At 37.9% G+C, this 13,834-nt stretch overlaps 1 protein-coding gene across 7 annotated transcripts in view; it reads right to left on the bottom strand.

The window, feature by feature from the left end:
- The window catches only part of FRY (FRY microtubule binding protein), a 455,382-nt gene that overhangs the window by 221,997 nt on the left and 219,551 nt on the right, over nucleotides 1-13,834 (bottom strand). For all 7 annotated transcript variants that reach the window (XM_064361739.1, XM_064361738.1, XM_012465518.3 and 4 more), the window contains one exon: nucleotides 7,406-7,605. In XM_064361739.1, coding sequence (XP_064217809.1) covers nucleotides 7,406-7,525 — 120 coding nt within the window. In that variant the 5' untranslated portion in view covers nucleotides 7,526-7,605. The remainder of the gene's footprint in view (nucleotides 1-7,405; nucleotides 7,606-13,834) is intronic.

Below are 13,834 nucleotides of genomic sequence, written 5' to 3'. Positions count from 1 at the left end.
ACTTAAGTGACTTTGCCAGAAGCACAGGTTAGTGGCAGGGCTATAATAAAAAAACAATTTTCTTGTGTATTGGTCAAGTTATAGGGAGAAGCATGGACAAAATCCTAGGAAGTGTGATTGAAAATTCTTGAAATTTTCTAAACTTGGTTTACTCAGCTGAATAATCCAGCCTTTCACATTTTGGGCTATCTGGCCTTTCAGCATGGCCTGGCATTATGCTGTTCTTACTTTTTTTCTGAGAACCCCCTACTCTCAAGAACCAATGAAATCTCCTCTTTGAAAGCCTTTGGAAACTCTCTTAGGTGGACTTATCTCAAATCCCTGGTTTTACTGCCTAGGGCTTCGAAATTCACACCTGGGTATGCCTCAAGAATTCTGCTGGAAATACAGTGAGATTGAGGGGGATGTTGTCTTCTCTTGGGTACTTGTCTACCTCTGTCACCTCCTAAAGCATGAGCACCTGGAGGGCCAAGACCAGCTCTGCTGAAAGGAGCTGTGGTTGTGCTTCTGTCAGTGCCATGCAGAGCTCAGGACAGCCATCTGACAATATTGATAAATGGCAAAAGCAGGCAGTCAAGTCCCCTGCTCAAGCCTCCACTGTGGTTGAGTGAACACAAAGAGAGCAAGCATCAGGCTGACTTCCGAGGAAATATACCAAAAACTCATCTCAGCTCCCCGATGAGGATAATGAGGAGGGGGGGTGATGAAGACAAATGAGCATCTCCTACATGCTCAGGAGTATATCAGGGGCTCCACACAATCCCTCTAATCCTCTCAACTACCCTGTGAGCTGGGTACTATTACTCCCATTTTGCGAATGAGAAAAAAGGAGGTTGACTGGCTGGTTCAAGGTCACACCACACTAAAGAGGTGGAAGCAGGAGTCAAATCCAAATCAGTCTGAATGAAAAGCTCTTTCGTCTTTATCTCTTTTGCCCATTCGATATACAAAATCAAAATTCATCGCAGCACTTGAATTCTGAAAAACTGGAGACTCTTGGTTTTGGGAAGAGCTTACTGAGAAGGCAATTGCCTGTGAGTATAGTGACAGATGCTATATAAATAAAGAGACTCATAGAGAATGAGAGCATATATTCTGAGACTGTGTCTGATCACTAAGAGTCACCTATTGCTGGAGTGGTGGTGAGGGGAAGGTGACCATATCAATGAATAAAGAGGTATCCTTAGATGCCTGAAAGCAGGAGGCTGAGAATCAATGCCTCTTGCATTCAGCACATTGTAGGGTATTCATCTGTCGAGTGCAAAGAACAGAACAAAATCTATTATTATTTGATTAGAGTTGGCAAGATGACCTTTGGAAACACACAGATTCCTATAAAGACATTCCTTTCAAGCTACTATATTAATGTTTCATTCATTCATTCATTCATATACTAATTCATTCAAAAAACATTTACTGTCTGTGATATTCAAACACTGTCCTGAACATGGGGGCATGGGATATAGTTGTGTGTGTGTGCATGTGTGTCAAGAGGCATCCCACACAGATACTGCCTCCAAGGAACTTATAGGCTAATATATTGCTCCTTCAACTTAAGAGAAAATCTCTGCCCCTGCCCGACCACCATAAGAAATACGCTATGGTCTGATAAGCACATGCACAACTCAATGTATCATAAAATGTTTATCCTTAAAGCCTGTAATATACTCTGGTATTTACTAGTTTAGTCTGTACTAATTACTCTAATTCAGTGAGGACAGAATAGTTCGCATGATAGAATAATATGGTAGCTCAGATAAAGTAGAGATTTGTAGATATGTATGAATGTGTGTTAACATAAGCATAATTATGTGGAGAAAGCAGGGAATAAATCAAGCCAAGTTTTTCAGATGATGAGATTTTGGATTGGGCCTTAAAGGGTAGGCAGGATGAGGAGCCGAGTGGCATTCCAGAAAGAGGGGGCAGCATGCATAAATGCATGGTGGCAGACAAGAAACCTGGGTTCATAAAGGTATGTGGTGGGAGTAAGATCGCTTTGAGACAAATCAAGGAGTGAGGGAGAATGAAATCAAAGTTTTGTGCAAGAAATGTAATGGACAGCGTTGTATTTAGGGAATATTTACAGATGAGATCAGAGGAAGAAAAGCTGGTGATGGGCCCCTTATTCTTCCTTTTAGTCACCTTGAGGACACCCACCTCACCATGAGCTTCATGGAGCAAAGGCCAACCCTGGCTTTATCTGCATGGGAAGCAAACTAAGAATTCTGCAGAGGACACAGGCAGACGATGGCTAAGAGAACCCAAAAGCTCACAGGGAATAAGTGCTTGGAAATATGGAATGAAATATGACATTTTTTAAAGAAAGCTTAGAAATGAGTTCATAAGAAGGGCAAAGGGAAAGGACAAACAGGAGGGACTGAGGTAGCACAGTGATTGTCCAGGGAGAGGACTGTTTGTTTAATTATCCTATAGAGCTTTTTTGTTGTCTACTTGGGGACAGGAAACAGAGATGCGGGCCCTGAGAGGTGCGACATTGAACATAAGGTGCCTCCCATAGAATCCGGTCCTAAACAATGGCCTAGAGACAAATCTATGTACCATTAAAAGAAGATGAAAAGATGTTCCCAGTGGTCTCTGCTTGGGTTCTATGTAAAATAACAAGAAAAAAAAAATCATATCCAAGAATTTGAAACCACAGGCCAAAGTCTAACAGGTTTAGAATATACATTTGTGTCACCTTCTAGGTGCAGAAAGCAACTAAATATTTGGCCCCGGACAGGGACAACTCTGGGCAACAGAAAGGGGCAAAAACAAAACCACATTGGAGAAACACTCCCACAACCGTGGATGCAAGGAGAACTCACAGAAAAAGAGCTTCAATTAACCTATGCAATAATCCTGCCTGTTCTTCACATGTACCCCAGAACCTAAAGTACGATAATATATCTATATCTATATCTATCTATCTATCTGTCTATCTATCTATGAGCTTCATTTAAACAATTCACAATGAAAAATTTCAAAGTACATAAAAAGCAATCCATCACGGGCAAGAATTAGCAGGCACAACAAACAGAAGAATTAGCAGACACAACAAATGGTGATAGAACAATAATCTAAAGACGTGTTCAAGATGATTGAAGACATAAAAGGAAAGTTGTAATCTTCAAAAAGAAACAAAACACAACGAAAATGAGAAGCCTAAGTAGACTTTCAAAGAGAACTGAATAGCACTTCCAGGAATGAAAAATATAGTCATCAAAATAAAAAGTTTCAATAGGTATGTAAAACAGATTATAAAGCCTAAGTGAACATTAAAGAATTGGAAGATATATCTGAAAAAAATTACTCAGAATGCAGTAGAAAGAGACAAAGAGGTAGAATAATAAAAGATGGGTAAAAAGATAAGCAATGTAGCATAAGAAACTCCAATTTACATCTAATAAAAGTACCAGAAAAAGAGAAGAGGGAAAGTGGAAAAATGACAATATTCATATATATAATTAATAGTTAAGAATTTTCTAGAATTGATGAAAAGATATAAATCCTCAATTCAAGAAGCACAAGAGTCTCAAACAAGAAAATAAAATAAACGCACATCCAAACACAGTGTAGTGAAACTGCAGAATACCAAAGACAAAGAAAAAAAAACTTATAAAAGTAAACAGGGAAAAAAGTAAAGAATCCACAAGGAAATAACAAATTCACTATAGATTTTTCAACAGAAATGATAAGGCAACACAGAGAAATAAAGATTCAAATGTCAGAGGGAGAATGAATGTCAACTTAGACTTCTATTCCCAGCTGAACCATCACTGATAAATGAGGGAGAAATAAAGACATTTAGATGAACAAGACTGAGTAATTTACCACCCACTGATTCTTACTTAAAGAACTGAAAAAGACTCACTTTGGGAAGAAGAAAACTGAGTTCAGAGGGAAGGAGGAGGATGCAAGAAGGAATTGTATTCATTATTTATTTTCTGCAGTTTTTATGTTTTGAAATAAAAATATAAAGGAGACACAGATGACCCCATTAGCTTGTTTAGAACACTTTGCTTGGGAAAGGTGAAATAATGATAAAACTGAATGAGAACAAATGCTATTAAATGTCCCCATGAAGCAATAAAAATAGAATGAAATTATTGACTTATCCATAAATATTCATGAATATGACCTGAGCATCTTTTGGGTACAAAGAGCCATTCTGCAGAACAAGTGAAAGATATTTACAAAGAAATAAATCTAAAATTTGTTTTGTGAAACATTTTTATTTCCTGCTCTTCTTTTTTTTCTTTAAAGTTGGCTATCTGGATATTGCAAAGTCATAAATAAAACTTTATACTTTAAAGTTGTACGCAATATGTTGCACACAATCTAATGGGTGTGAAATTCTGAATTAGTCTTTTAAAAATAGAACTAAAAAATACAGATTCCTGAGTAGTCCCCTAAATAATAAATCTATACTTCCAAGTTTTTGAAAATTACCTTTGCCATCCCCATACAAATTTTATTTAGTTAAGAATAACAGAATATAATTTTGTAATTTGATACAAAATCACATAAATTCAGAATTTTAAAGCACCCAATGAAGAAGCTAACTCAGCAAGAGAAACCGCAGAGTACATTTAATAGAATTTACCTTAAATGTAATCTACATACATCAAAAATAACACCTCTTGTTACAGCTACAGGACAAAATGCCAAATGCACAGTCACACTTCTAGAATCAGGTGACAAGCCTCTGAATCCATTCACATTTACTGGCCTACAAATAGGCAAATATAAGGACAGAAAATTACTAAGTATTTTTCAGCAGACAAGAAAAGAATATGGCACAGAAGCTTACAATTCTACCAAAAAATCAAAGAGGGATAAAAAGTCCAGGTGCAGTGGCTCATGCCTGTAATCCCAGCACTTTGGGAGGCCGAGGTGGGCAGATTACCTAAGGTCAGGAGTTTGAGACCAGCCTGACCAACATGGTGAAACTCCGTCTCTACTAAAAATATAAAAATTTGCTGGGCATGGTGGCACACACCTACAGTCCCAGCTACTCGAGAAGCTGAGACATGAGAATTGCTTGAACCTGGGAAACTGAGGTTGTGGTGAGTCAAAGTTGTGCCACTATACTCTAGTCTGGGTGACAGAGTGAGACTCGGGCTCCAAAAAAAAAAAAAAAGGGGGTCCCTTTTTATTAAAAAACAGTAATACTGAAAATTGATTGGATTCATCTTTTCAGCTAAAAACATCAAGTGTGTCTTCTTGGTCATCAATAACCAGCAGAATTCCTCACTCTAGGCACATAAGAAAGATTTCCTGATGATGAGAACTTATGCTTTAAAATTTTTTCATGTTTGGGGACATTTTAGTTGTATAGCAGAGAGGAACAAAAATGTCTACTCCTATTAAAAGAATGCTATGACATATATACATTTTTCTGACCTAATTCTTATTCCAAAAAGAAAAACAAACTCCACGCAAACAAATCCCAAGCTGAGTAAAGAGGAAAAAGGTTAAATTCAAACTATTTTATTTCATGCATTCTTAAAAACAGTAAACTATTATTTTGGAAACATGGATGGTTCAAAAGGTATCAAGACATAGCTGTGTAAGCATTTCTTTGAACTTCTGTACAACTTCACAGCTTCTGAGGAAAATTCATTAGGATACACAATTTCAGAGACTAGACCTGCCATTTTTGTGCTTTTCTAGGGCTACAGAGTGAAATGAATCTTCATTGTGCCTCACCACTCTCTCTTTAAACTGCCCCACATCCTCTGAAGTGGAGGTGGCATCCCTCCCTCCACCAGGGAGGGAGTCTGGGCTACCTCAGTATCTCTCAAGGAGATGGAAGCTCCAAGGGTCAGTCCTGTTCTAGGCAATGGGACTTTGGATATTTGAGGTGGCTGACTCAAGTTATAGGAGAGTCCTGTGTTGGTTTGTTTTAAGAAGTTAGCAACAGTATCTGCAACAGTGTCTTTACAAGAAGAAGACCATGCAAAGATTGGCAATAAAGTGTAGAGGGGTTCAGATGTGGGCTCTGAAGCCACCCAGTTTGAGTTTAAATCAACACTTTGTGACCTCGAGTATTTACTTAACCTTCTCTGTGCCAACTTCGTCATTAAACAGGAAATAAATGCTATCTACCTAAGGTCATTGTGAAGATTAAAGGAGGTAATAAGATGTCCACAATGCCTGGCACATAGTAAGTACACCACAGATATCAGCTGTTATTAGGTAAGAGAAGCAGAAACATAAAAACATGAATAAATGGAAATAAAGTTCCTGTAGTAAGGATGAATTTGAATGACTTAAACTGTAAAAGCAAGAAACATTTTCCATAATTATGGAAATTCAATAAATGGAGAGAATTTTATGAACAGAATGGATAAATATAATATCCACTGATCTAATAAAAATTTTAATGTGCAAAGTTTGTATCTTTCAGGTAAAGACACTTAATAAACATTCTTGAATTCTGATTCCCAAACCTTATGCTGTAATTCCTGTAAAGGTCATTTTTAACAGATGATGTGCATCACCTCTTACATATTTTCAGAGACTTGTATTATGGGTTTAAGAATAGTGTATTTAATTATTTTAAGTTATAATTCTGCAAAGCAAACCTCTGATTATCTTCTTATTGCCCCAGTAACCTCACAGGAGGTACAAAGCCACACTTCACAGAAACAGCTGCGTCACTCTGAATTCCTTTCCTTTTCTTTTATTGTGTGTGGCCCTGCCAAGGTCAGAAAACAAGTAATCTGAATCTACCAATTGCACTTCCTTCCTTCCTGACTGTCTTTGGAGAGATTCAGTGCTCTTTAGAGCCCTGTTAGAGAAATTAATATAAGGTGGACTCATGCCTGCCTTATTTTCTACCAGAAGCATCTGCAACCAAAGACACTGACATCCAAGGCCATCATTTCTCTAAGTAAGTCAAGAATTTGTCTTCCGAGTTTTAGAATGGAAGTAGTGTTTCTGAACGACTCATCAAAACACTTCCTCTGACAATATGGTACCAAGGCCTTATCTTCTCAAACTCGAAGTCCACACAGCCACATGAACAAAATGACTTTTCTTACCATTTACTTTAAAAACTGGATAAAAGATTTTGCCATATATATATCTCACAGAGACTCTGAACACAATTTTCTATGATTGATACTTCTTGTTAAATTATGCTTATTAGCCCCAAATGCAGCAGTGAAGCATGCTACTGAATTGTATTTGCTGAAGATTGTTTTCAAATCTTCAACACTCAAATTGTTTTTCTTAAATCAGGGAACCTAACTATTATCTTTAAAAAATTACCTATGATATTAAAGAAGCTTTACAAGAGGGGGAAAAGCAATCCATCTTTTGTTAGAGTGCTGAAATCTAGTATAGTCAGCATACAGATGAATTTTCAAAGAAAGAGGCAGGTTCCATAGCATGTACTCACCAGGGGCTCTGCCATAATGATACGAATCTTGCGTTCGGCCTGAGTGGTGAAGTTGACAAATAAACTTTTGAGGACATATTCTCCTGGTTTGCTGTCTGGGTCCACATTGATGGGTAACATGGTTGGCGGCCCTTTCTCTCTGTGTGTGCCAGAAGCAGGTGGAACCGGAGGCTTGATGTAACCGTTGCCAACGGGAGAAGCTGAAAAACAGAATGGGCATTCTTACTGGCTGACAATAATGGCATAAATACTCAGATGGGCTGTGTTAAACCATAAATATCAGGATATGAATCATACCAAGAAAGTCACACTTAATACCTGGCCTCATTCTTGGGAAATGGTGTCAGAATTTTATTATTTTCATTACCTATGTTTGTCTTATGCCATATTTGATCATTTCAAAATTCTAGTCACCACATTACTTTAGGTAAATTATATTGGAAGCTCATAATATAGCTGATCAGTATTACAATACTTAAGATATTTTTGACTTATATTTTTGTTCTAGGGAAAACAGGAGTTCCATTTAGAAAATGGGCAGAAAATGTATATGGGGGAAAAAGTGATTTCTTGTCCAGGTTTTTTCCTCATGGTTAAGAGCTCTCTATCTTCTGTGCTTCATTCTAATAATGGAAAAGACTCTGGGGTCATTCCTTCCAGAAGTCTCCAAGAATCAATTTTCAGAAGGCTAGCTGGCTCTTGCTCCAGAAAGGGATGCACCTCTTGAAAGACACAAGGCTCCGGCAGTGCCCTGTTTGCCATAAAAGGTGTGAGTTTAACTTTTCACTCTCACTACCCTTCGGCTCAAGTTCGGACACCTCTCCACTTCCTTTATAAAATATGTAGATTCCACACTAGCATTATATCTTCAACAGAGGCAGCTATTAAATCTCCTGATGAGTGGCCTCTGTTCAAAATGCAATAGAGTCAGACACTGTTTTAATTAGATAGTTGCTAAACATTTTTTTTAAAATTTACAAATGCAGATTTTCAAGTCTTTACTTTTTATAGTACTTTGATAAGTTAAATTCTACCACCCCCCCCACACAAACACTTGTAAGATGGTCAGTTATTAATATCCAGTGAAAGAAATGTAAGAGCAAGTGAGCTTAGGTTACAGGCATTTGGGGATGCTGAGAACAGGAAGTATTTAGTTAAAGCAAAGTATCTAGGTGTTGGGTCACTGGATATGGAGATTATGGGAAAGCATCAAGTAAAAGATGGGTTTCCAGTTTGGACACTGTATTGGATATCAAGAGAATGATAGTGTTATTGATATTCAAGGCAGAACAAAGTTCTCCATGAAAGTTGAATACTCTTTTTATAACTACAAATAAATGTAGGGCTTCTCTTGCTTTCTCTCTATCTCAAGCCAAATTCAGAGGAAGCAGTATAACATTTTATTTATTTTATTAAATTACAAACATGACCCCTATGTTACATAGATGATTCTCCCTCACCTTTCCTACCCTTCCTCTGTCATTCATTTAACCTGACATAACAGTTGAGGGGCCCCTTATATCTGAAGGGTCTTTCCAGATCTCAGCTACCACTAAACTGTAAGAATATGGCCTCACAAGTTACAGAAACATAATAAAATGTCTTGCATATTACCTCGTTTTCTCTCCATTCCCATTGGCCACATCCTATCCAGGCCCTTGGAAGCCCACGGCTAGATTATTTGAATAGCCTCTTTGCAGACATTGTTTCATCTGTTTTCTATATCAAACTAATCTTTCTTTTGCATGGCTTTAATCAAACATAAAGTTTCTGCTCAAAACTTTCAATAGCTCTCAGTTACCATCATCCAGCCTCAGCACCCTGGCCTGCTTTTGAGGGCCTTTAGTAGTTTGCTTCCACACCCTCACCCAAGTCCTGCTGATGCCCTCACTGGCCTGTGAGCACACTGATCTCGTCTCACTTATTCTTCCTTCTTTCTCTTCTGCAGCTCCTTTCCATTCTTTTCTGCCTATCTCTTCCTCCTCTTCTTTCAGAGCCACTTCCAGTCTCATCTCCATAACACCTAACTCCACTAGGCCACTCTTCACCGGTTAATTTGCTTTACAAGAGTTGAATGTTTAACCCGAACTGTCTGGTGTTTTGCTTTGTCTCATACATCCTACATTACCTATGAAAGACTCAACAGACAGCTGCCAAGTGAAGTAACTATCTATTGGAGACAAGGTTTTGTCTAGGGTCTGCCCTGTAATTAAACCATATACTCTTCTAGCTATATCTCCTAAAGTTCCCTAACAAGACTGTAGACTCCCAGATGTCATACAAAGTTCTTTGCACAGATAATACTCAATAAATCTCCTTAAATAACTAAGAATGTTGTCTGACTTATTTCTGCAGGTCTTAAAGGCATTCCTGGGATAAGAGCTACAGGAGGAGACATATTATGTCAGAGTCTTTTAAGAAAGGATGCAGTAGTTGTGATAGAAGAGTCATTAATTAAATGGTACTGCAAACAGGTACTATTTATTCCAAAGGGGCATATGGAAAATCAAGTGATGAAAATGAAGTTCTGGCCACTCCCCTGCTTCACCTCCTAGTCCCCCAGTGCAGGTACCTTGTGGAAGCAGGACACCTCCCCAACACCAGCTTAGAGAATGACTCAAGATATCTTCCTCAGGTATCAAGGGCATTATGCCTCAGAACCAAAGACTGGGCTATAAACCTAAAATGTCTATTTGGAGTATGACTTTTTATTATCTTTGGTTTTCCACAGGATTTGATCCATTTCTAGATGACAGCAATAATTGGATTGATGTAATATACACAGTAATTGCAAGACAAGATCCATAATTGCATGACTCTGGGGCCTAAAAGTCTTAACTACAGAGAAAAGATTTTCATGAGAGTGACCTCTGACAGTCCTCCTGCAAGGCTGCATTTTGAACCAGAGAGCTGAAATCCAGATACCAGAAAACCTCTCAGACAAATCCTCCGTTTAAAGGGCTATAGTGCCAATTCACTGCTATCATAAAAAATGTTACTCACCTGTACTTCAAAGCCAGACAGCTTTGTGAATACAAAGCCAGATATCCTTGTGAATACAGAGGTAATATTCAAAAAGATAAAACTATATGAATAGGCTTATTGAGCTGGAATTATCCTAGCCCAGCAGAGCCCTGTACCAGAGCAGAAAATGATTCGGTGGGGGGCGTCACCCATCATTCTGAGTTTCAAGCACAGATCAGCCTAGGCAGCTGGAGATGCATGAAAATTAATGGGTAAGTGTATTTGAACTAAGTCCATTTCCAAGTTTCAGTAACCCCTCTTCATCCTACCCTAATTAATTCATGGTAAATCCTAGCCTCAGGATAATTTTCAAAAGTAAACATTAGGACATGGCACCTTTCAATGCCTCACCTTTCAATGCCTGAGTTATTTGGTGACAATACAGTGCAGACCAGGAAATTCACGTTCCCTGGTAGTCAAACTTGAGTCATAAAGTCCACACTAGTCTAAATATTAGAGCATTATCATTAGAAACCCAAGTTACCAGACCCTCTCATGGCACTTGCTTGCTCTTCTTAATCTATACATAAGATCATTTGTCTAGTTTCTAAATTCACAATAGCCTGGAAACAGAAAATTATAAGGGAGGGGGTGTAATTTCCATGGGTAGAAATGCTATTGGCAGAAGAAGAAACAAAATTGCATAATTTAGAAAGCCACCAGAACTTAAAAATGCAGTTAGCTGAATATGACAGTCTCACAGGCTTGAGGGCTTTGATCACTGTCACAATTTATGTTCATTATGATGACCGTAAGTCTCACAGAAAAGTGAAAAAAGGTGGGAAAAAGAGTAATAAAAAATTGGAAAGGTTTACATTTCAAAAAGATAAAACTAAAAAAACTTTTGGTGTATAAAAGGGAATAATTCGCTGCCTTTAAGAATTTAGCTCTTGAGAATTAAATCTGTTCCTTCATAGGTCTGATTTTTAACTGAAATTTATTTTTGATTGAAAAAACAAAACAAAACATGGATTCAGTACCAGCCACACTGAAGCCCCATTTTCCAGGTTTGCAAATGCAGGCAGTGACTGAATCAACTTCTCTCCACCTGGGGTGCTTTCCTCACTTTTTACCCAGTCCTGCAAGCAAATCCCCCTACCTTTCAGGACCCAGGTCAGTGTGGCCTCCTCCACCTGGCTTTGTCTGGAGCCTGCCTGCCAGTGCCATCCAGCTGCCCCGAGGGTCAGCCTTCTCTTCATGCAGGGTCTCTGGAAATGTGGATCTCTCCCAGTGAAAGGATCCTGACAGAACCTTTATCACATCTTCCCCATCCAAATTCTTGTTGAAGGAACAATTGTTCCTTGTTGCTTAATTCGTTGTATTAAAAACCTCCATTAAAATTTCTTGCATGTAATGAATTTTTTAAAATCTGTTTTTATTTATTTTTAATTGTGGTAAAGTAGACAAAATTTACCACCTTAGTCTTTTTTAAGTGTATGTTTCAGTGGCATCCATGTGATGAATTTTTTAGCACCAACTCCATGTGCCTTTATTCACCTTTCCTTCATTCTATCTTTCTATTTTCACGTAACAGCTTGATTTCTCTAAAAAGTCATTCAAATCAGTGCTCCTGTGGTGGGGACTGGTGTGGAGTGGAGAAAAAGAGCATCATTTTTGCATATTAATTAGGTTTCTAATTATTGAATCCTTTTGAAATTTGTCTTTTCTTTATATTTTTCCATTTACATTTTAATCTTTGTTTTAACACGTTCTGATTTTTTTCTCCACTGTCTTCTTTTGTCTTAAATGGGTTTTGTTAATATTCTTTTACTATTTTTATTCCAAATTCTGTTCCTAATTGGTTCTGTTGGATGGCTTCAGGAAGTGTTTTCCCGTGTTCACTCGGTCTCTATTTTTTATATTAAGTAGGGTCCATTCCTTAAATTATGAGAAGTCTATTTTATATGTTTGGGGCCCATTCATTTCCTGTTTACTAAATCTATTTCTGACTGCAAGTGATGATCTTTTGAATATGACTATTTTCCCCCAATTTAACTGACTAATAGCTTAATTTTTAGGCTGGCTGTTCTTAGATCTTCAGCACAATTTCCCTAAGTTACCAACATTTCCAAGATAGACTATCCTCGTAACTGTAGCACCAATACAAACACCTCCACAGCTCATAGTTCAGCTACATTTTTATAACACTCAAAAGAAATGAGTGTCCTCATTATTAGAGCCCCAGAGGCTAACAGTGGCATAGATGTTACAGGAAAGCAACTGGTTTTCTCAATCAGATTTTCAGAGAAGTAATATCATCTTTCATTAGAAGCAATTGTTCATTGACTTATTTATTTCAACCAGTATTTATTTAACAAGTGCCTAGGCTTCAGGCACTGTTCCAGGCACTGGGAAGATATTGGTGAACTAAGTGATAGTTCCTGCCCTAATGGAGCTTATGTTGTACTGAGGTGGGGGAACATAATCAGCATTTCATGTATATACACACATACATCCATGCACACATACACAAATACCACACTGTCAGATTGCAAAAAATTCTAAAATAAGGAAAAATTAAACAGAGTAAGTGGCTAAAGGGACCTGCTCTTCTCTATCTGCCCACAGGCATTCAGATGCTACAGTCTGGAGCGGCTGCAGGAAGGAATGAACACTGTATATTCTTGGTGTCTAAGAAAATCCAGACACACATGGCTTGGGCAGAATCTGTTTTCCTGATCCATGCATTTGGCCTGCCCCATATCTGTGTGTCAGTTCCGGTGGAGATGAGAATTTTAACCAGCCTGTGAAGGGCACAAATTGAAATGCCCAACGAACATACTGCTTCCCCATCTTCCTCCACACAGTACTCCACTCCTCAGGAAGCAGAGATGTTTCGCCTGGTTTTTCACCAGCTTGCGAAGACAGACAAGCACAGGGCCAATTTTTCAAAATACACATTGCTTTTTCTGATGCTCCTATTACTGAAATCTTACCCAGAGTATTTGAAATAAAAAATGGTTTCCTTTTTCTTTTAGTGCTTCTTTCCTTTAAGTGCTCCTGGGATTACCTGCAGTAACCAACTATTCAAAGTAGTACTCTTCCTAGAAAGGTGATCTGATTAACAACTTTACTTTATAGAGTTGTTTAATCAGATCACCTTTCTAGGAAGAGTACTTTATAGATTTACTTTATAGATTACAATGTACTCTTATCTTTCAACAAAGAAGTAAATTATGGGATTTCTTTGTTTATGGTTGTATACAAATTATTCTTTCTGCCAGTTTTCAATACTTTATTCATTTTTCGGGTTTTGAAGGCAAACCCTGTTAGTAACTAAGAGCTGGGATCTTTCTTTAGGACCACCCTTTCTCTCTCAAATGCCTTTTCTCCTAAGACTTAATTTGTTTACTGGCAGTACAGGAACATTTTATAAAACATAAACCAAGGGTGACGCAGCTTCTT

This window comes from Aotus nancymaae, unplaced genomic scaffold (assembly GCF_030222135.1).
Source record: "Aotus nancymaae isolate 86718 unplaced genomic scaffold, 86718_ANA_hifiasm-v0.15.2.pri h1tg000043l, whole genome shotgun sequence".
Taxonomy (NCBI): Eukaryota; Metazoa; Chordata; class Mammalia; order Primates; family Aotidae; genus Aotus; species Aotus nancymaae.
This window is presented reverse-complemented; position numbering and strand designations above follow the sequence as displayed.